The sequence below is a fragment of the Lonchura striata genome, chromosome 14, assembly GCF_046129695.1.
Source record: "Lonchura striata isolate bLonStr1 chromosome 14, bLonStr1.mat, whole genome shotgun sequence".
Classification (NCBI taxonomy): Eukaryota; Metazoa; Chordata; class Aves; order Passeriformes; family Estrildidae; genus Lonchura; species Lonchura striata.
Window position 1 is genome coordinate 15,117,356 of NC_134616.1, and position 23,133 is coordinate 15,140,488.

Below are 23,133 nucleotides of genomic sequence, written 5' to 3' on the forward strand. Positions count from 1 at the left end.
GGTCCCTCCCAACCCAAACCATTCTGGGTTTCACTTATTCTGCTGAGTGCTTGGGGAGTGGGGTGACCAGCTCAGATGCAAACAGCTCCTTTGGGTGCTGCTGACCCCCTCACACCCATCGAGGCAGCAGGCAGTGCAGGGTGCCATTAAAATGTCCTCTCCAGGCTGTTGGGTGTCCTGTGAGAGCTGCTGCTGCTTCGTTTGTTCACGGGAGTTCCCACCCGGGGCTGGGAGGATGCCTGGTGCTCCAGCAGCCGTGTGCCACACATGTGCCCTCTGACTGCTGGGGGGGCTGACCTGCCACATGTCCTGCCTCTCCATGGCCTGGAAGTGGGTGTCAGGTCTGTCCCAAAATGTCTTGGTTGATAAGGAAGGATGCAGGAGAGGGAACACCCAAAAGCTGCTGTGCTGTGCCCTGTCGCAGGAATGAGGGGAGCCAGCCTCTGCTGGAAGTGTATTTGGTAGAAGTGTGGAAGCTGAACTTGTCTTTGGGCAGCTCCTGGTTTTCCTTTCCAGTTCCAGGAGCTGCAGGAATGTGCTGTGCTTTACTGGGCTTCTGCCTTGTGCTGACTTCCTGGTGGAGCTGCACACTTACAGTGTAGGAGAAGGTCTGGTCACTCCCTAACAGGGACAGTGTCAGCTGCCTTATTCCCATCCTTTTTCTTTTAGCCAGGAAAATGGATGCTGGGAGGAAAGGGTTAAAACAGGAATATTTGGTGAGGAGGAATACTTTTGCTCAGTGACCTCGCAGCTGGGAATGCTAAGAACATCAGTGTGGGAAAACTCAATTTATTATGCCAAATTTTGTTCATCCTCTGCCTGTTTTGAGAAGTAGAATTCCTATGTAGGGGGGTAACACACTTTGACAGACATGCTGGAACCTCCTGCTGGGAGACAAGAGAGACCAGAAGAACACAGCCTGTGATCAGCTGCGTGTGCACAAAGCCCTGTGATGCACGGGGCAGGCAGCCCTGCCTGCCAGGATGAGCTGAGCCTGAAGGAGCAGTGTGGGGACACTGTGCCACTGGCATTGTTAGACAGGTAATGAGATACCTCTGCTGGCTTTTCTGCTGTGGTTTGGTGTCCCCCTGGTTACCTGTGCGTGTTGATTGCCACAGCAGCCGGGTGTGGTGTCCCAGGAACAGCTCTTCCCGTGGGACTCTGGTTGCAGAGGCTCACTCCCTCCAGCCATTTCTCTTCTCCCTGCACTGGGGAGGACAGCAGTGCCAAGGACTTCCAGGTGTTCGGGCTCTTACAGTATTTTGCCTGAAGGAATATTTTTGGAAGCAAAACCCCTGCTGCTGTTAAGTAGCACAGGGACAGGGGTAAACGAGCAACAGGGAATGCGCACCCTGGAGCTGCAGCAGGCAGCCAGACACAAACCCTGCCAAAACAATGCTCAGGCCAGGTCTGCAACTAATCAGTGACTTTGGAGAAACAACAACATTAAAATAATCTGTGTGACTTTCCCCCCTTGTGACTTATCGCCAGGACAGCTTTGATTTACAGGAGAACTAGCAGCACTCCCCAGCCCTCAGGTTGTCCATAGGAGGAGGAACATCTGGTCACATTCCTGGGCAGCAGAGGCCAAAGAGCGAGGCATTGGGAGGAGGTGAGTGGGACCCTAGGTCGCTCCACTGGCAGGTGATGGAGCAGGTTTTACCTGCAGCCATTTCTGTCCCTCTCATGTCTTCAGTTGAGGTGTACCCTAGAAAGAGAGGAGCTCTGCAGGCAGTTAAATGCTGGAGCTGCCAGAGATGTGTGGCACTGGTAATGGTGTCCCATAGGAGTGTGGGTATGAGTGACACCTCCCCATGGGTGAGGCAGCTGCACGACAGATCCAGAGTGTGCTTTTAGCTCATGTGGTGGGACAAGCTACAGGTTTACTCCCCAAAACCAGGCAGGTTTGGGCAATGCTGGTTGGCTCAGCCCAAGAGAAGATGCTGCAGAAAAGCCGACAAGACACAAATCCAGGATGTGCTGATTCGGCAGCAGCATGTGCAGCAGCTGCAAATCCCATACTCAGCTCACCCCGTTTGCTGGAGTTTTTCTGCTTTGGTTTTTCTCTCCTCAATTTAAATTCCCAAGGAAACACAAGACAGCATGTACTGATGCAGCCCACACTGGAATGCTGTGGGGAGGAGCATGGATCCCACCTGCCTGCCTGCCCCCCAGTCCCTGCTCAGCCCAGCACAGCTGCTCCTATGGGCTCTTTATGGTTCCTTCCTTTTATTTGTCCCATTTACAAATTGGAGCATGGCCAGTGAATGGTGGATTTACCCCACTGTGGGCAGGATCCAGCTTTAGGTCTTGCCAGGCTGGGATTACCCTGTGTTTTCTGTGAGGTGAAGGGGAGGGGCTGGGGACACCCCCAGGCTGGGCACTGGGGACAAGGCTGGAGCACTGTGTGCCCAGGTAGCGTGGGTGACTCCCACCACGGGGCTTATGATGGCTGGGAGCCCTGGCAGTGACAAACCTACCCCTGTGCCACCTGCATCCCCAGCCCTGCTCTCTACTGGGGCTTCCCTCCAGAGCTGCTTCCCAACTGAAGGTGAGCATGGAAAGAGCAAGTCAGGGTTGAAGCCTAACAGATCATCAGGGATTAAGTGTAATTAATGGATTTGGAGCTGCTCTTTTATTGATCACACTGATCAGGGGACGTGGGGCATGTCGCTGCGCCCTCAGGTGTCTGTTGGTCGAGTGCATCCCCCTGGACCCCATCCCCTCCATGCTGGGGGTCACTATCAGAGCCTCTTTGCCTGGCTCAGGCTCTGGCTCTTGACTCTTCAGCACCATCAGAGCCCCCCACCCCCATGCTGTGCAGAGCCACTTGGTTTCTAGGTCAGCTCTGCCAGTGGGGCAACAGCAGCCCCGAATGCTGGCAGAGGTTTCAGCTCTTACTCAGTCTCTTTGACTCCAAAGTGACTTAAAATGCATTAATGTCACACATGGCAGCTCAGTCGTGTCCCTTTGTCACTTGTCCTGTTGTCTAGGGACATTCTCTGAGCAAAGCCCAGTAGCTTGACTGGCTTTGCATATTTTTACCCAGAGTTTTGTGCTTTTTTTTTCCCTTGGTGGTGGGAATTTATTCTAAACATAGAATTGTGGAATCACAGAATGGTTTGGCTTAAAGGAGACCTTAAGCTCATCTCATTATACCCCTTTTCCTGAGCAGGGACACCTTCCACTGTCCCAGGCTGCTCCAGCCCCATGTCCAGCCTGGCCTTGGGCAGTGCCAGGGATCCAGGGGCAGCCACAGCTGCTCTGGGCACCCTGTGCCAGGGCCTGCCCACCCTCACAAGGAAAAATGTCTTTGATATATCTAACCTAAATGTCCCCTTTTCCAGTTTGAATCACCTGGATGTGCTGCTGCCAGGGCTGGCAGTGAGCAGTGCCACGTTCTGTGCAGCCATGGGAGGTGGGAGTGGGAACATCCACTGGCATGGGAGCAATGCCAGGCTCTGGACCTGCTGTGGCCACTGAGAGGAGCCTGATCTGAGCAGTGCTGCCAATGCCTTGGAAGTGTCCAAGGCCAGGTTGGGCAGGGCCTGGAGCACCCTGGGATAGTGGAAGGTGTCCATGCCCATGACAGGGTTGTATGAGATGAGCTTTATGGTCCCTTCCAAACCTCTGTGATTTTAGTTTGGCAGTGCAGAGGCCGGTGCCAGGGGAGTGGGAGCATGCTGCACCAACCCCACTGTCACTGTCCTGCTCCAATATCCCTCCAGAGCAGAAGGGGCTGGAATGACCCTGGTGGGACTGCCTGCAGGTTACCCTGTCCAGCTGCTGCTTCCCCAGAAAGCTGCCCTAGCGTTCCTGAGACAAAGCACATCAATTCCATCATTCCATCATCCCCACAGTGGGCTCCTGGGGCAGGAGCTCAGTGCAGAGCAGTGTTTTGGCCAGGAACAGGGCCATGGGTGGAGGTTCCCACAGCTCCAGTGCGATTCTGCCTGATGCTATCAACACGTAAAAAATGAGCAGCTCCCTTAGGAGCTCCGTGGCAGACTCTGATGCCCTGGGCGATGTCCTGGTGACATCTGGCTTACCTGGGCTGCTCCAAAACAAGTCAGAGGAACAAGTCAGACCCAGCAGGAATCCTGCCCGTGCTGGGACCTGGCAGCACATCCTCAGCCCCGAGGGCTTCGCTGTGCATCCTCAGCGTGGCAGCAGTCCCAGATGGCTGCTGCAGGGGCTCATCCCCTGCCCTGTCCAGGTAAGGCTGGTGAATGCTGGTGGCTTCCAGGAACTGGTTTTCCTGACACTGTGGCATGCAGGGAGCATTTTGGAGTGGGTTTGACTTGGTGCCTGTGTGCCTGCACGTGGGTTTGTGGATGCACGCATGATGTGTGTTTGTGGTGCACAGGAGGATCAGGGCAGGGATTCACCTCCGTTATTGGAAGTGATTGTGGATGAACAGGGGCAACGAGAAAAGCCCTGAGTAAATCATTGGAAGTATCACTCCAGTTTTGGCTGCCTTCCCGTGAAGATAAATGCAGAAACCTGGCTAAGGCAGAGCCAAAGGACACCCTCTGTGCCATTGTGCCAGGCTGAGTCTCTTGCCCCTCAGAGCAGTGCTGAGGGATGCAGCAGCCACCCACCACCCCTGCATGCCTGTCCCTAGGCTTTCCCCAGCTCTGGGGTTCTCCAGGTCCTCCCAGCCCACACCCACAGGAGGAGATCTGAGGCTTGCATGGCCCAAAGCCCTGCGGACTTGTCACCCCTCAGGTGTGGGGAGCCTGTTCTTTGGCCACGTGCTTGGGGCTCAGAGCCTGCTCTGTTCCAGCTCTCAGCTGGTTAAAGCCACAAGGCTGGCAGCATTTCTCAGAGTGAACCAGCTGCCAGAATGGTGGATGGGCTGGGGACTGGCTGTGGAGGGCAGCTGTGGCCAGGCACAGGCAAGGTCGTGTTTGAAGAAGCACAGGGACCAGGAGGACACCATGTATTTATAGCTCCTGAAGTTGTCTTGAGCCTGCAACCTTGATGCCTTCTTCAAACAGAGAAATAAATCCATGTTTAGTTGAACTACTTGTTTGGTATTTGGAGGAAAAAGAAAATCAGGTTGTTGCCCATTATGCCCGTAACTGAACAAACAAGCATTGGTACTTGCAGGTCAGTGCTTGCTCTCCTCTGGCTGGGTGGGAATGGATTTATGGTGTATCTGGTGAGTGGCAGATACAGGGGTGAAGGTGCTCGGCTGCTCTGTTGGAGTCGTGGGAAGGTTTGACCCTGTGGGTCCTTGACACTCGGCATGGGGAGGTTCAGCCCCTGTCCCAGGGTGCCTGGGCACTTCCCTCTCTGGTCCTGCTGTGACCCTGCCCCTTCTCCCCACACAGTGACTCCTGCTCAAGGCCTTTTTGTCACTTTTTCTCATTTGTCTCTCCAGTTGTAGAAAAATCACCTATTTCTATTTGAGGACAGAAGGTGGAGGTTTAGGGAAATGACGGGCATTTAATAAAGCAATTAAAACCCAACCCCTGTAATTGCTGTAATTTATATACACCTACAAAATAACCAGCTGGTGTGATCCAGGCTTCAAGCCCATTTTATTCGTTTCAGCACATCAAACAGATGGAAGCATTCCATCTGTGTTTTCCTGGGATGCAGAGGGGTTGGCAGTGAGGGTCTGTGGGTGCACCGAGGGCAGGGGAGCAGCAAAGGGCTGTGGAACCATGGCTGACATCAGTATAGCACCTCCAATTGCCTCAGCATTGCCACAGAGGATGTGTGATGAAGGGATTGGTGCTCGGGGACAGGGTTTGCATGTGTTTGTGGATGGGAGGAGTGATGCCATCCCCTAGAAAACTTGGGATGCTGCAAATGGGGTGTGGGCACGTGTGCTTCAAAGCTGTACCTCAGCCCCCCCGCCCTGCCCTCCATCACAGCCTGGAAGATTAAAGCAGATTGGTGCGAGTTCAAAGCTGCAACCTCAGTGCAGCCACGCTGGTGATGAGGGAGGTAATTAGCAAGTGAAATGTTCGTTGCTGTAGTGAAATGATGTTTATAATATTGGGCTATGAGGAGAGGGGGGTGGGAGCAGCTGGCTTTTCCATTTTCCATGCAGCCCCACTCTGCAAACCCTTCTGGCATAACCAAGGCTCTCTGGGTTTTATTCCATTTCTCCAGCCTGTTCCTGCATTCTGCCTTACTTGCCCTTGGCCAGCAATTTTCGGGGCTGCAAACAAGCTCGGGATATTTTAGGAGCCAGTGGTTTTTCAGGAATGAGTGCTCTGCCTGTGCTCCATGCCTGTAATTCAAGTTCTCCTGGCTCAGTAGCCCCCAATTACCCATGTGTATGGAGAGGGGCTGTGTTTATGGGCCTGCTGGAGTCAGACGAAGGCCTCAGACTGCAGTTCCTACCTGCAGATGAATGAACCACCTCAGGGACCCTCTTCCAGCCCTGGAGCTTAAAATATTAATAGGATATCATTTCCTGACAAGCACTGCAACAGGTAGCAAGTGCTTTGTTATAAAGCATTCCCGTTAGCAGAGCACGTGGAGCTGGCAATGCTGTGTCTCTGAAAGCACCCAGAAACTGTGCTCCCACCATGGCCATGGATATCCATATCCCCTCAAGTGGGGTCTGCATTGGTGCTCCACTGGATCCCCTCCTTCTCCCAGAGCAGTGCAGCCTGTGGGCACCAGAGCAGGCTTGGGAATCTTTGTCCTCTCAGGCCGTGATCTGCTGGCAGAGATCTGCTGGCCATGATCCACTGGTCATGACTTCCTGCTCAAGAGCTGCTGCCTGGGATCCACTGGCCATGGGATCTTCTGGCCCAGATCCACTGGCTGTGATCTGCTGGCTGCAATCCAGTAGCCATGGTCTGCCAGCTGAGATCTGCTCTGGTGAGCAAAGGGCAGCGTGGCTGGGGAGTGAAAGCCAGCACAGTGCAGCTGAGCTCTCCCTGCCTGTGCCATGGTAGCTCCAGCTGAAGTGGTTGGCAGAGATAACATCCCTCTCCCATGGCTCACCAGGCTCTTGTTCATCTCCCTCACCCTGTGCAGAGCAAAATTGAGGATGAAAATAGTCAAAATCTGCTCTCCAAAGGAGTGGCAAAGGGCAGACACCCACGCTGTCCTCTCCAGGTAGTGACACCCCAGGGTCACTGCAGTGCTGGGCTCAGTCTCCCCATGGCACAGCCCTCTGGCATGGGCAGGAGCTGCCAAGGCCCCAGAGCCTTTTCCCAAAGTTATCCCAGTGTCCCTCCCTCAGGCAGTGTGCTTGGTGGCAGAGGGTCTCAGCTGCTGGCAGGGGACTGGGGACACTCCAGCTTTGCTGATCTCTGTATTTTTCCTCTTTCTCCCATTTCTGGACCTGCAGCAAACCCTGGAGACAAATCTCACCAACCTGGTTAAACGCAACAGCGAACTGGAGAACCAGATGGCCAAGCTGATACAGATCTGCCAGCAAGTGGAGGTGGGTGAGGGCCAGGGGCTGGGGGAGGTGCCTGGGGCAGCTTCCAGCTCAATGGAGTCAATGCATGGATCACCCCAGACTCCTTTCCTGGGGCTCCCCAGGAGCAGAGATGACTGTGGGGGTACTCCCAAGCAGTGGAGGACACAGGGATGGTTCCCAGGGGTCTGAAGGAGTTGTCATGATTGGGAGGCACCGAGAAGAGACATGGGCTGCTGAGCTGGCTCCAGGCAGGAGGACCTGCCCGCTGCTCTGTGCTGGGGGCAGCAGCTGCTTTTGGTGGAAGATTGAGTGAAACCGAGCGTGAAAACGGGGCTCAGCCAGGTGACACTGAGCCTGTAACAAGGCTCATCAACTGGGTGACACTGAGCCTGCAAAGAGGCCTCAGCTGGGTGACACTGAGCCTGCAGCAATTCCTTGAACCACCAGCTTCCCGTAGAACTAAAGCCCAGGCTGCTGCCATGGATTCAGGGGGAGTTTGCCAGTGCCTGAGAGAACACAGCAGTTGTTTACTTCAGCCTCACACCCCAGGCCTTGCAGAGCATGCAAGTCCTGTGCCTCCCCTGCACTCCCCCAAGCCATCCCGTGGACCCAGCAGCCAGCAGGATGCTGGAATGCTGTGGTGGGATGTGGGGATGTTGCCTCAGGATGCTGCAAGTTAAGATGGAGGGATGCTATGGTGGAATGCTGCAGCAGGATGCAGGGATCTGCAGCAGGATGCAGGGATGCTGCAGCAGGACAAGGGGTCCTCTTGTGCAGGGTGGAGCCGTTTGCCCACAGCAAAGCTTTTATGATGAATTTGCCCAGGGAGCTGCAGCTTGTCCTTCACCACCTGAATCTCAGAGCAGCTGGGCTTTGGGGCTGTGAAGGTGCTTCAAGCCCTGTGGTTTCTGCAGACAGCATCAGCACTTTGTTCTTCACTCCCTCAATAATGTCCTGATGCTCTGGCAAGAGGAAGTGAGTGCAGAATCCCTTTTTGTGAGTGCCAGCAGGGCTGAATGTGCCACCAGCAGCTGGCAGCCAGTGCCACAACGTGCAGAGAAGGAGGAGGGGGTTGAGATGCTCTGAACTTCCAGCCAAAATAAGGAGCAGAAAAATCCCACTTGGCTCTGCAGCACTGCTGGCCTTCTGTGTCACTGGTGTTGTCCTGCTTCTCTCTGCCTGTGCATCACTCTGCAGTGGGAATGGCTTTGTTGGGAATGTCCCTCCTGGGCTTCATCTTCCCCTGGGTTTCAGTGGGCTTGGCCTGAGTCTGGGATTACAGATAGCATGGATGTTGGCAGAGAGGGAAGGAGCCAGGATGCCCTTGCAGAGCTCTGGTGACAGTCACCAGCCCTTGCTGCTCTGATGGGCCATGCTTTGGCTCTGAGAACCCACCAGGGATGTGGCTGCATGTCCTTCCAAACCCATTCCTTTGAATCCAGCTCCAATGTCTGAACGACCTGACATAGGATAAATTGAAGGATATTTGGTATTTCTGTCTGATCCTCAGAGTCTGAGACCTCTAAGCTGTCATTTTTGACAGAGTTTGTGAGTTTTCAGCTTTGTCAGACGCTCTGCTTAAAATAACAGTTCAAGTAACATTTCTCAGCTATGCTGAATGCACAGCCAGGCCCTCGGAGGCCCCTTTGCAGAGAGCGCAGTAAACTGTGAAGCAGAAAATATCTGTGCTCTCCATCAATCTGATTCCAGGGAATTTTGCTTCTGGGATATTTGCAGACATGGCACACAGGCAAGCACATATAATCCCCATGTACTCTGCCCCTCAGAAACATTCAGTGTAAATCTCATGGCATGTCCAGAGAATGGGGCCACCACCACCTTGAGGGACAGGGGTTCACCCCAGAGAAGGGCACTGCAAGTGTCCTCAAGGCCCTGAGCCTGGGCTGCCCCTCAGAGTGACTCTGGAGCATGGGGGGCTGTACTGAGAGAGGTCAAAATGGGCAAATCTTGTGGCAGTGATGGAAATGTGCACCAAGGAGGGCAGACAACAACCCTGCAGAGAAAAGCTGAGTTTGTAAAATAGGGATGGTACCAGCCCAGTGTCACATTGTGGGGAAGAGCAGAAGCTGCAGGTGTGCCATGGGACACCTCTGTGTCACAGCAGCCTCAGTGTGAGCTCCTGGTGTCCCCAGGGCACAGCTGCTACACAGCCAAAAACCTGTTGAGGACTGTGGAGGTGGGATGGGGTCCTCTGCTCCATCCCTGAGCTGCCAGGGCACGTAGGAGGAGGCTTGCCTGTGTGTGAGTCAGGCTGTGGGCTGAGATGCTGAGACGCTGCTTCTCATCCCCACGAGGTGCAGGACAGGCTTTTCCCAGAGCTGGGTTTATTCCAGGACTGTTGTTCCTAGCACATTCCCCCCCAGCACTGAGGTGGGTGAAGTATTTTTTCTCTCCCTTGTTACAACTAAAAGCTGCCCAGCTTTCCTGCAGCCATAGCACCTGCTGAGTGTTCACCCCAAACCCAGCATTTACCTGGGAGCTGCTTCATCCATACAGAGTGGTCCAGGTGTTCTTGAGCCAGGGCTTTGCCAGTGAAGCAGTCCTGGTCTGCAGGACCCCCTCCATGCTCTGCTGGTTCTTTGGGGGAACCCCAGCCTAAAAAATGCTCCTGTTTTGGCAGAAGGCAACTGGGAAAGGGACTGTGGTGCCCTCTGCAACTTTACCTGCCTTCAGCTCCCCAGAACACCAACATGGTTGAGGGGAGATTTCTTGCCCTGGGCAGGTTTTCAGATTTAGGCTGTGGATGGCTACAGATTTACCTTGTCCTGTAGCCATCCTGGAGGGGAACACTCCAGGCCTGAGCTGGACCATTGGGCAGCAGCTGGTTGGAGGGGTGGACCCAGGGCCAAGCTGAGGTGCCCCAACCTCCCCTCCTGTCCCTTGGCCCAACATTTCTTTCTTGCCCCTTGCTGTGCACAGCCTTCAGCCCCACATTCTCTCACCCTCATGTGTCCCAGAAGCTGAATGAGAGGGGAAGTCCAGGTGTGTGCTCCTGGGAAGTTGGGGTAGCAGCCGTCCCTGTGGGCACAGCTTTGAGGGACCAGGATGCTGCCAGCTCTGCCACAGCAGCAGTGCCACAGCAGCTCTGCCACAGCAGCAATGCCACAGCAGCAATGCCACAGCAGCTTGCTGCAGGCTCCAAACCCTGGGGCTGTTCCCCACCCCCTGCCACATGCAGCAGATTGGGAAGATTTTCCACTGTTTTTCCTCAGTGGAGCTCTCTTTGCAGACCATCAGCTGTCTCCCACTCCAGTGTTGCATAATCTGCTGGCCAGGTTTAAAAAAAGATCCTGTAGCAAAAATGTGGTTCACTCAAGGCTGCCTTGTTTCAGAGGGATTTGGGAGTACAAAATGAGGAAAACTGATTTCTGTCCTGTAGTGTGGTTTAATGAGGTGCTAGGGCTAGATTCCTCTTCCATGAAGTGCATTTCCCCTTGTCCTGTCCTGTCCATCCTCCCATGGGTACTGGTCTTCCCTGGAGGCAGAGGACTGGAACCTCTGCTTGTGCCCCCACTGCACTCTGTGTGTGCACCACTGTGAGCACAGCCATGAGAGTGTGCTGTGTGTCCCTCCCAACCCCTGTGAGCTGTGTGTCCCTCCCAGCACCTGTGTGTGCTGTCTGTCCCTCCCAACCCCTGTGAGCTGTGTGTCCCTCCCAACCCCTGCTTGCTGCTGTTCTGGCCAGGTGAACACAGCCATGCACGAGGCCAAGCTGATGGAGGAGTGTGATGAGCTGATGGAGATCATCCGCCAGCGCAAGCAGGTCATCGCTGTCAAGATCAAGGAGACAAAGGTGAGGGGTCCCAGCTTCTGTGTCCCTGGTCACAGGTGGCCTCCTGTGCCCACGGGGTGGCTGCTGCAGGCTCTGCCCCTCCTGTCTAGGAGCCCTCCTGCAGCCAGTGACGCTGGGACGTGCCGGCCTCGGGCAGAGGGGCTGCAGCAGCATGTGTTGCCTTGCCATGAAGGGTTTGCTTTCAGCACACCGGTGCATCTCCAAACTGCAGGTGTCCCCTGGTGCTGCCCTCCATGCCACCCCATATCCAGGTGTCCATCACTGCTGCTGCCCCAGGCTCCTCTGCCAAGGACAAAGCATGTGCTGGCTGGAGGAGGAGCAGCGTGTTGGTTAGCGTGATAAGTTGGTGCAGAGGCTTGGATCACTCCAGACAGCTTCCTCAGGGCTCTTCACCACTGTGGTTCTAATAGAATAATGTGGAATTAATATTGAAGGGCCATAGTCCAGTGCTGCAGAGAGAGCAGAGGCTGCATGCTCTGCATTGCAGCACAGCTGAGGGGGAGCTGCTTCTCACCCTCATCTTTGTGGGAGTGTTTGGACCTTTCCTCCAGTGGCTCCAGGTGTTTCCCAATGGTTTCTTTGTGTAGCATCCCACCCCAAAGGGGAAGGGACCCAAGATTTCATAGGTACTTATGATTGAAAAGAATGACAAAATGGGTCAGGGTCCTGGGGACACTGCCTGTGCTTCTGGGAGAGGACCTTTTTATAGGTAAGTTTTGCCTTTCCTGCAGAGTTCTCACTTTCTCTGCAAATCAGTTCTCATGCACAGTCCATTCTTCCAGACATTTTCTGGAAATGAGTCAGAGGCTTCAGGGGTCGTTCGTGGTCTTGATCCCCCTACAGTCCATGCACTGGGGTCCAACCACGGTATCTGTGACCAAGCCCCAAATACAGATGCTGCCCAGGCAGTCTGGGAGCAGGTTCCACTGCGTGTGTAGGCAGAAGAGGCACCGGCACAGCTCCAGGACAGCCTGGCAGCAGTGGGAACTTGGAAATCCTGCTCCTACCCCAAGCACTCCAGGGAATGTATTTTATGTAACGGTGCCGTCTGCCGGTCCATCTGTCTGTCTGCTTGCTCTTCCCACCCTCTTCCTTGACTCTTCCAGGCTCTGCTGTCCAGTTCCAGCCATGCTTAGAAGGATCTGGAAGCTCCAAGATGTTGTTTTTCTACAATTGGCAGCTGGGTAGAGGTGAAGGGCACAGATTAGTGCTTAGACCCTCTGCAGAAGCAATGGAGAAAGGATTAACCTTTAGAGGCTGTGGCTGCTTTGAAGTGCTCCAGCTGAGGAGCAAGGAATTCTGCTTTCCTGCTGGATTGCCATTTGGTTTTCCATTTGTTCTGCCCCGCTTTACCTGACAAATGGCCCAACAGATGTATGGAGCCTGGGAGAAGGGAGGGGGAGAACATGCAGATTCCCTCATACCTTGGTCACCCAGCAGTCAGTTCAGTTCAGAGCTGTGAATGTGATACCTTCCATCAGCTCTGTAAACACTTCTCCTGCTCCTGAGGTTCCCTTGCCCTGTGCTGAGTGACTGTCAGGAGTCTCATGGCAGCCTGCTCTGGCTGGCATGAGGTCACTCTGCATGGGAGGAGTGGAGAGAGGATGCTTTGCTCTCCAGGGTCCACCACATATGGGACCCTCAGAACAGGCACAGGCTGCACCCCGGGACTTTCTCACCCCCAGCAACATTAAACATGGGAAGTGCTTTGCTGTGCTCCCTCCCCAGCGCCATTGAGACATTCCTGTGCCCTTTTCACTGCTCCTTGCTCGCCGTGCTCAGCTGCTGGCTCAGGATGGGGTTCCCTCTGTGCCTGTCAAGCTCAGGAGCCCCGCTGGCTCCCTCTGCTCCTCCGGCAGGTGATGAAGCTGCGGAAGCTGGCCCAGCAGGTTGCCAACTGCCGGCAGTGCCTGGAGCGCTCCACGGTCCTCATCAACCAGGCCGAGCACATCCTGAAGGAGAACGACCACGCGCGGTTCCTGCAGACCGCCCGCAACGTGGCCGAGAGGTGCGCTGGGCGCGGGATGTGGCATTCCCTAAAATCAGAGGGGTTTGGGCACCTTGCAAAAGGCAGGCCTCAGAGACAGCAGGATGGTGATTAAAGCTAAGCAGTAGCTATGAGATTTGTCAGCAGAAAAAATATACAAGAAGTAGAAAGAAAGGACAAATAGAACAACGGTCTGTGTATTAACGCTTGTGTAGAATAACTTCCTAAGTTGCAGAAAAGTACATCTGGTGTGATGTTAGGAAGGTCTAAGCTTAATAATGGAGCTCTGTGCATTGTATCTTGAGGCTTACAAGCAAGTATTGTATTCAAAATAAGCCAGCATTGTTTTAACCAAAGGTACGTGTGCTTACAGTGATTGGATAGAACTACTGTCAATATGCTTTTGCTTTGTGTGACTGGTCAAAAAGTTTATAAACTAAGTTGTAACATTAAGTTCTTGGTCTGTTGCCTGGATGTGAGCTGCTGGCATCTTCCCATTGTCATAACCATGGAATGAGACTGCATGCCACAGCAGTCCTGTCCCGTTTGTGATTTGTACATACCCCTGGCTGGCGATATGGGGCACTGCTGCTGGAGCTGGCTCCTGCTTGTAGGTCCCTGCCCAGAGATGAGCCAAGTCCCCTCCAGTCACTTCACTGGAGATCCCCAGCCATCCCTGCAGCCTGTGCTATCCTCCAATAAATCCTGGGTTCCCATCCCTCACAGGACAGGTGCTGCGTGGCAGGTCATAACAATACTGGGGAAGCAAGCCCCCTTCCTTGGGGTAGGAAAGTGGTGGAAATGCCAGTCCAAAGGGAGTTCAGGGGCCAGTCAAAGCTGTAAACCCCAGGGATGGAGCCCCCCACTCCCAGGGAACCTGTGCCCAGGCTAGGCCACCTTCCTGGATGGGAGCAGTGGTCTGTAGGTGCAAGCTGTTTTCCTGGCAGCAGGTGAGGCACAGTGAGGCTGTCCCCATCCCTGTGCCTCCCTTGTGCGCCCTGTTGCATACTGATGGTCCCTTCTTTCCTTCCAGGGTCGCCATGGCAACTGCATCCTCGCAAGTCCTGATACCAGATATCAATTTTAATGATGCCTTTGAAAACTTTGCTTTAGATTTTTCCAGAGAGAAGAAGCTGCTGGAGGGACTGGATTATTTAACAGGTGAGTGCTCAGGTGTGCTCCACTCTGTATCTTCCTCTCAATCCCCTGCCCTGTGCTCCACCAAGGGCTGGCAGACCTATTTAGGGGCTTAACCAGTAACAAGTGCCAGGTCATCTGTGGCAGAGCAGGGCCTGTGCTGTCCCCAGGACAGTGACATGTCCCCCTCTTCCTGTTTCACCCTGCTGTTCCTGGAGAACCCATGGAAAAGATCAGAAAGCTTAAAAGTTATGGTCTCCATGACCTGGTGGGGGAGGCTGATGTCCATAAGGATGCAAGAGGAATAAGGATTATATGAGGGTCCATCAGGATTACAGAGGAGGAATGATGAATTAATTAATTATTATACTTCTAAGGCACTCTGTGCTTCAACATTTCCCTTTTCCTGCCCTTTTTCTGGGTCACTTGGTCCTAAATTATGAACCCTTCTGGGCAGGACCTCAGTGGGCCACTCAGTGCTGCCCTGATGCCCAGCACAGACTGATCGCTGCCCTCGGTGATTTGGGAGCAGCAACAGCTGCTGGATCAGCCTGTGCTGGGGCACTGGAGGGATGAGAGCCCCGGGCAGGCAAGGACATCCTCACTCACCAAATCCGATTTTATCATCATGAAGCAGATCAGCTTTCAGTGAAAGATTAGCACAAGCATGTCCAGATCAGTTATGGGATAAAATACTTACTCCACAACCAGTGCAGGGAAATAAGTGGATTTGGAAGAGGGTTTCAGCCTGTTTCAGGGTGGGGGTGTCAGACTTGATGGAGCAGCACTGAAAAAACCCTGTGCTCTGACCTCTGGATGCCTTGTTAAACTAAAAAGTTTAGTTCAGTGACAGATTAAATGAGAGAGTTTTTGGTGTTGAGAGACCATGCCTGCTGCAAGCCCATCTCAGTCCTAACATGAGGGGAAAAGCCCTGGGTTTTCAAGGGGGAAAGCCCAAACTGACCATAGTCTGTGGTCTGTGCCATCCCACAGCCCCGAACCCACCGTCAGTCCGTGAGGAGCTCTGCACAGCCTCCCACGACACCATCACCGTGCACTGGATCTCAGAGGACGAGTTCAGCGTCAGCTCCTACGAGCTCCAGTACACCATCTTCACCGGCCAGGCCAACTTCATCAGTAAGTCACCACACTCCCCTGCAGCAAGGAATCCCATGTTGCCCACACAGCCTCTGCCTGCTCCATCCCTGGAAGTGTCCAAGGGCAGTTTGGAGCAACCTGGGATAGTGGAAGGTGTCCCTGCCCACGGCAGGGGGTGTCACTGGATGAGCTTTAAGGTCCCTTCCAGCTCAAAGCACTCTGGGATTCTGTAAGGAAAAGGTTCTCAGGTTCATCAGTGGTTTGAAAGGCTAGGTATTTGTGGAGGAAACAGCAGCAAAGGATTTACCAAGGGCTAGTGGATCAGAGCAGTGGACACCTCCCCGTGTTCAGGGTCCATCTCTGGTCTGTGCTTGGTGTCATCAGCCCCAACTTGGTGAAGCATCAGGAACATTGGAGGCCCCTGTCCATCTCACAGCTCCCAAATCCCAAATGGATACCTAGGATTGTATGCAGGGCAATGCTGGCTGTTCCATGACTGATAACTAAGCTGTTTTATAAACCCTCTGGAACAGCTCTGAGGCATATTTCCAGGTAATTTTCCATGAAAATTACTGCCATACCTGGTTGTTTTTCCACAGCACCACACATTTGTCTCACAGGGATGGGATTTGATTTGAGGACTGAGGACAGAATCACTGATGGTCTGTGGCTTGTGAGAAAGTTTTATTCCTGCTGTTCCTAGCAGCACTTGCCATTGTAGAAGTGCTGACAGGGTGGCTCAGAGCGGGTGTTTGGGCTGCCGTCAGTCTGTCCCGCTGGCTGGAAGGACGTTGGCACCAGCAGCACGGTGTCATGCCCCCGGAAGGCTGTTCAGTGCACTCTGAAATGTGCAGGAAGCTGCCAGAGAAAGTTCCCTGTGACTTTCCAAGCTGGATCTCACCTCCCCAGCCCCAGCCTTTACCCTTGTTTTGGAAAACAAGACGATGTGTTTCCTTTCCACGGTGGCTGTCGGGTGCCAGTGCCGCTGCAGCCAGACCCGCCCTGCTTGGCTCTCCTCTCCTTCCCAGCTAGAGCACGTTGTCTCCAGCTCTTCATCCTCTGGAAGCCTGGTGAGCTCAGCCACCTCTCTGGCTCTGCTCTTGGATGGCCACCAGCTCCACGTCCCCTGCACTTCCAGCTGTGGACAAGATGGGGACTTGTTGGTGTCACCGCGTGGTTTTGGTCGGGAGGGATGTCTGAAGGTCCCTGTGCTAGCTCTGTGCAGTTTGGGCTGACAGGTTGTTCAGGGCTCGCTCCTTGAGGAAGAAGGACTGTTCAGGGATGGAGCATCCAGTGCTTGCTCACCCTCAGCTATGAGGATTTTGCCCTTTTCCACTCAGGATTCCCCCTGCTGCAGTTTGTGCCCTTGCCCTGGGATGATGCCAGGGAAGGACCTGGCTCTCACCTTTTCCCACATGCCACTTTGGGCACACATGGCTTGGAGTCCCATACACCAAGGGACTTGGGAATGAGTCACCTGCCCACCTCTGGGGTCTGGCACAGGCACTGGGAAAGGGGGAGCTGTGGAGATCATGAGGGTGAGGAACAGGGAGGGCAGTGCTGGAGGAAAGCCTGGAGGGTCACATGTCAGAAATGTCCTTCCTGGCCAGCCAGTAGCCTCCAGGTTGCTCTTTGTACAAAGAGTGAAAAAAACATCAGTTAAATCCCTGAGAAGAAAATTAATAACTTCTTGTCCCTTGCAATAGCATAGTTTGTGTCATGGGACCGTGTGAGCCCTGGCTGAACTCATGGGAAGAGACACTGGAACACTGAGCAGGGGCTGGGAGCCTGACCAGGAGAGGAAATACCTTTCCAAGGTGTGCAGAGTTGGTCTGTGGAACCCATCCCCTTCACGCTTTCATCAGACCCAAGAGTTTGGCAAGAGGCAGACATTTTTGAATGCTACAATAAAAGGATTTTTTTAAGCTTTGGCAAGGGTAGGAGCAAGGAGGTTAGTCTTCAAAGCCAAGCTCTTTGAGGTTGTTTTGCGAAAGAAACCTACTTGGAAGGTCAAGTCCTTCTCCTCTCTTAGCCACCTCGTTGTTCCTGATGGAGCATCCCCAGCTGGTCCTTCCTGCAGGAAGGTGACACCGACCAGGCCGGGCTGTGCGCTCTGACGAGAGCAGCTCTGCGTGCAGCTGCAATCAGGATCACATCTGTTTTATTTTTTACTTCACATCACACTCCCTTGTGCCCCTCGGCCATGCCCATGTGGATCCCAAACCAAATTCAAGATGACAAGGACTGCAACCTGCCCTTGTCCTGCGGCTGAGCCAGCCACTGAAGAGAAATGAATTGAAAGCTGTTGCAAAAGAGGTGTGGAGCATTCCCAGCTCCTTCCTTCCAGCCCTGCACATGTTGAAACCCCCCCTGCAGTCACCCCAAATTCACAATGCACTCCTCACCTCTCACCAGATCTAGGAAGCCTCCAGCTACTTCTTTCACACTTCCTTATTCCTTTTGGCTCAAATCCCTACCCCTGTGCTGGGATAGCTGCCCTGGTTTCCCCTGAGCCCCAGAGCATCTTTGTCCCCAGTTCAGCCACTCAGGTGCTCATGCCAGCTGCAGGTGATCCTCATCCCAGTCATGCAGATGGCAGGAACAGCCTGTGGCACCATGTAAGGCTTTTCCCCTTTCCTGGAGCACTGTGTCACCCCACCTGAGGTACAGCACTACATTTCCACACATGCCAGGCCCTGTAGGCTCAGACACTGCAAATCACTGCAGCAGTCAGCTTGGCACCTCCATGTCTTGGCTGCTTCATTCCTTCCCATTTCCAGAAAGAGTTCTGCCTGCTGAATGGTTTCCAAGTGTCTGGATCCCTTCACTGGGAGCTTATTTTCTTTGAACCACTCTGCAGACCAGTCTATTCAGGGAGCCAAGCATCAGGCTCCCTTAGCCATGGATTATTATTTCCCACCCCAGAGCACTGCGGACTGGGCAAGAGCAAAATTCAGTTGCCAACACATCAATTTGGGTGCAAATGCATCCCTTTGTGCTGCTGGAATTGCATACTGGGGCCCTGGAGCAGGAGGGAGGCTGTCCTGCAGGAGTAGAGACATGGCAGAGAATGATGGGGGGGTGGTGGTGGGAGGATGGTGACCATCACCCCCTCCCAGGCACCAACAGCTTCCTCTGCCATCTGCCCTGGCTGGAAGCTGCTGCTGGCTGCATTTCCCTTTCTCTGCACCCTTTCCCCATCACTTCCCATGGCAGCATCCCAAGATGTCAGCGCTGCAGCCCTGGTCCTGCCTTACCAACAGTGCCTTTGTGTGATAATGGAAGAGATTCTGTGTTGCTGGGATTTATCATCTCTGGAAATTTCCCTGCAGACACTCTGAACCCCCAGGCAGGTGGTAAATCCTTCTGAGGGACACACGGTCATGAGCTCTGCATGAGCAGCACAGAGGCTTTGTATTCTGTCCTTCCCTGGGAATAAATCTCTGCCCCTCTCCTGCGCTGCAGGTCTCTACAACTCCATGGACAGCTGGATGATCGTCCCCAACATCAAGCAGAACCACTACACAGTGCACGGGCTGCAGAGTGGCACCCGCTACATCTTCCTGGTGAAGGCCATCAACCAGGCGGGCAGCCGGAACAGCGAGCCTGCCCGCCTCAAGACCAACAGTAGGTGCCCAGGCACTCAGCTGGCCCTGGCAGGTGGGGGAGGAGAGTTTCCAGGGTGCCCAGGGTATGGCTGAGTGCTCCCTGGGAGCAGGCAGTGGGATGGAAACACTGTGTTGTTAAATCACTGCAGTGCCCGTCTCCCTTGGTGCCTCCGTTCCTTCCCTACCTCAGGAATGGTGTCCTGATTCCCCGTGTGGCACCAGGGGCTGCCATCAGCCCTCTGCTCCTGTCAGCACCCATCCCTGGGGTCGTAATAGTCCATTCTTCTGGTGGCTTTACATCCCTGGGCTTTTTGGGGCTGATGCAAGGAGTCACAGAGCAACTGTGTTCTTGTGTGTGGCTTAGCTTGCACAGGTTTGGAAAATCGTAAGGTTGAAAAGTGTCTCCATGGTGGTGAATGGGGCTTTGCAGCCACACACAAAGCAGAAGTTTTTTCTTTCCAGTGCCCTGGGGATGCCAAGGAAGGTTAAATGTGTTTAGGGAAAGCTGAGCTCTGAGAGCAGTGGAGCTAGACCAGTCTGTCCTGGCACAGACAGAGCTCCAGGGTTTGTGGCAGAAAACCGTTTTCCATTGAAAAACAGCAAAGACAGCAGAAGCAGTGGCACCCATGGCCTGAAGGCTGACACAGGAGGGACAGTGTGAGATGTTGGGGGAAGAATAAGTTGTCTCTCCAGGCTGCCTGCCCCGTGCCTATGCCTTCCCAGTGCTTGCATGTCTCTTTGCGCTCCTGGTGAGCACAGCCCTCCCATCTGTCCCTCTCCCAGCAATTGCTTCTGCCTGAGTAAGGCTTTCATGATGATTTCTCACCTCTACCTCCTCCTTTCCTTTTTGCGACATTAAACTGCATAAAACAACGCTGAGGCAGTGGGGCTGAGGGAGCTGCTGAAGAGCAAACTCCAACCCAGTCTGCCTGTTCATTAAAAATTGATCCCTCCTGCAGCTGCTGTTTCTCGCTGCTTCCCCGGCTTTGGGAGGCGCCGGCTCTGGGATGAGGAGTGGGCAGCCTGGGAAGCTGGGAGTGAGGTGGCAGCTTCTACTGGACAGGGTCTGCTCTCTGGGATTTTAGCTGAGTGCCAGTCACCAGATGTGGGAATTCAGAGCTTCCCTCTGGCTGCCCTGGCTGCCCTGGGACCCTGGCAGGGGTCAGGAACCCCCCTGGACAGAGTCCCCAGAGACACTGGCTGGGATCTCTGTCCATGGAAAAGAGTTTTCAATGTTACAGGATCAATTACAAGCTCTGAGTGTTTGATATGAGTAATAATTAAGTGTGGCATGGGTGCAAAAGTAAAATTTTAGGATTCTAGATTAGGGGTCCAAAGGGCACAAGATGGAGGAAATTGGGTGTGACTTGTCCTTTTTCTCCTTCTTCATGCCCTCCATGTCTCACTGTGGTGTTGGCATTTTTCTGTTGGTTCAGGCTGGGGACACACTGTCCAACGTAGGTGACAGATATTGGCACGTTCTTGTAAATCCAGCCCAGGGAGTTTCTGGTATTTAATGTTTGTAACATCCCACTGAGGGCAGAGCCCCACACGCTGCCCTGCAGGACAGAGCTGGGCAGGGCAGCAGAACATGTTAGAGATAAACAGAATAAACAACCTGGAAACCAGCACAGACCAATTATGGCTTCTGCTTTGGCAGCGGGGCTGACAGACAGAGACTTTCTACAATCTCAGAATCATCAATACCACAGATTCCAACAACCAGAGCTGCCAGCACAGCTCCCAGGGCTCCTGCTTGGGGATGCACTGGGTTCAATCAGAGTCCAGCCAGGTGTTGAGCCCCCCTTGCTGCAGAGACGTGTCTGCAGCAGCCTCTTGTGTGTTTGAACCCTGGGGCAGCCCCACCTGAGACACTGCACAGGTTATGTGTGATTGTGGGTTTGCATGTGCTAAAGCCCCTTCCACAAGGACCTATCCCTCACTTCCCACTCAGGTGTTGGGCAGGAGAGGCATGAGGCATTGATGGGCACATCCCACTCTGCCACCAGTTTGGTGCTCCTCTGTATCTGTGTTCATGGAAATTTCTGAATTCCTGAAAGTTTGATTTAGCCAAATATATGGATATAATATACATTGATTTATTTCCTTCTGTGGCCAGCTTCAGGGGACGAGGGCTCCTTTGAGTGTCCAGTGGCTCTTTGCTCCTGCTGGTTTTTGGGACCAGGGTTTCTCCTTTTCCTGTGGACAATATCCAGATATCACACCCATGCTTTCCCACTGCTGTAACCTTGGTGGAAGTGTCAGCAGCTCAACACAGAAAGGGCCCATTAACATATTTCACAGCCAGTTCTGCTCCTGAAGGGATGTCTGGAGAGATCTCTCCATCGCCAGAAGGTCAGTGTCAGGACACATCGATTTCTGCAGCATCAGCGCTGTCAGTGCTGGCACTAAATCTGCATCCCTGAGCAGAGAAGCTTGAGAGAACAGGTTTGGTTTAGTGACAGAGAGACCATCCTCTGCTGAGGCTGGGCCTGAGCAGGACTTACTTAGGAGCAAGTGTCCAAAAGTAGCTGAAAGTGCTGGAATGCAGGGACAGCCCCTGCTCTGGCCATAAATAAAGTGCAGGGAAATGTGTTTTACAGCCCTTGCCTTGGCCACTGCATCCTGGTCTTATTTTCCTTCACAATTCTGGCTTTTCCCGATTTCTGCATATCTTGGCAAGACCTTAGTGTGCTACAGGATGGCTCCATCCACATCCCACGTGAGATGTCAGGAGTGGGTTTGATACCTGAGCAATGGGCTGCAAGATCACTATTGCTGACTGAATCATGTTAGTGCAGGTGTTTTTAAGGGCAGGATGAGTCCTGCAGAAGCTTCCCAGCAGGGAATCTGTGAAAATTTAGATGGATTTATGGCTTTCCTGACTTGATGACTCAGCAGTACAGTGCTGCATCTTTGTTTCTTTCTCTGCCAAAGGTGATGTCTTCAGGGAAGACAGGATGGTGCTGGCAGCTGTGCTCTGTGGGTGTCCTGTCCCCACAGGTGGCATCTTGGATGGCTGGGGGGCATAGGCACACTGCCACTGCAGGCAGAGAGGAAGGACAGAATGCAGGAAGGGCTGGCTTTGTGTCCCTGTGTCCCTGCAGCTTTCTTTGCTCTCTGGACAGAACGTGGTGGGTGCCTGCAGCATCCTTGGGTGCAGAGTTCATACCCATCCCTTCTTTCTCTCCACACATTTTGAGCCAAACACAGTCACCAGCTGTCCACCCTCTCCACCCATGCCTGTGTCCCTGCAGCCAGAGGAGTGGGGCACAGAGGAGCTGCTGTGCTGCAGGGCACCGGGGGCACCCCTGCACTGACCCCAGTGGGCTGGGCTGCTGGTCCTGGATCTGGCTGAGTGCTGGATGTCTTCTCCTGCTCCTGGGGATCTCATTCCAGTAATTTCCATAGCTGTTACGTAAGGCAGCAGGCAGCCTGTCCTTGCTGTCCCTCTTGGTGGGTAACAGGAGCTGGTGAGCCCAGTGATGGGTGCAGGAGCCCTGTGAGGCCCAGGGGAGCAGGGTGGGTGTCTGGGGTGCTGCAGCTCCAGCACACACCTCCCTCTACTTGGCTCCATCCCCACATTCCACTGACCTTGACCATGTTCCTGGCTGCCTCCCCTTTGCTCCCTCACACCCAGTGCCAGACAGGATTTCCTCTGCTCCACTCTGGCTCTGCGGGGAAGGGAGGGCTGGTCCAGCTGATAAATGCTCCAGGGGTGCAGCCAGCTGTGTCCAGCCCTGAAGGCAGCTACTTCCCCACAGCCCCCAAGCTTCATGCAGGGATGACCAGCAAAAGGCTGTGAGGAATATCCCAGCAAGCTGAATTTGTGGGATAAAGGTAATCTGAGTGACCAGCCCAGGAGCTGCACCTTAATGATGAGAGGAAATGTTAATGATGAGAGGAGTTATTGCAAGCCTTGGCTCCCTGCAGGGCAGAGCTGGAGGGCTGGAGACAGTGACTGGGAGGCACAGAGGCTGCTGATGGTGGGGGAGCAGGGAGTGAAGGCTGCAGTCAAGAGCCCACCTTCCTCTGGCATCTCCCATGCTGGGGGGTTGAGGTTAGGACCATTATGACCTCTGTGAAGTCTGTA

General features: G+C 53.9%; 1 protein-coding gene across 2 annotated transcripts in view; it reads left to right on the top strand.

Annotated features, from left to right (window-relative positions):
* MID2 (midline 2) overlaps window positions 1-23,133 on the top strand; it is a 65,789-nt gene that overhangs the window by 36,952 nt on the left and 5,704 nt on the right. Inside the window, exons 3-8 of one of the 2 annotated variants that reach the window (XM_021547800.2) lie at window positions 7,322-7,417; window positions 11,103-11,210; window positions 13,070-13,218; window positions 14,231-14,358; window positions 15,328-15,471; window positions 18,898-19,059. In XM_021547800.2, the coding sequence (XP_021403475.1) occupies window positions 7,322-7,417; window positions 11,103-11,210; window positions 13,070-13,218; window positions 14,231-14,358; window positions 15,328-15,471; window positions 18,898-19,059 (787 nt within the window). Of the gene's footprint in view, window positions 1-7,321; window positions 7,418-11,102; window positions 11,211-13,069; window positions 13,219-14,230; window positions 14,359-15,327; window positions 15,472-18,897; window positions 19,064-23,133 lie in introns of both variants that reach the window. The other variant, XM_021547801.2, reaches the window with a different exon arrangement.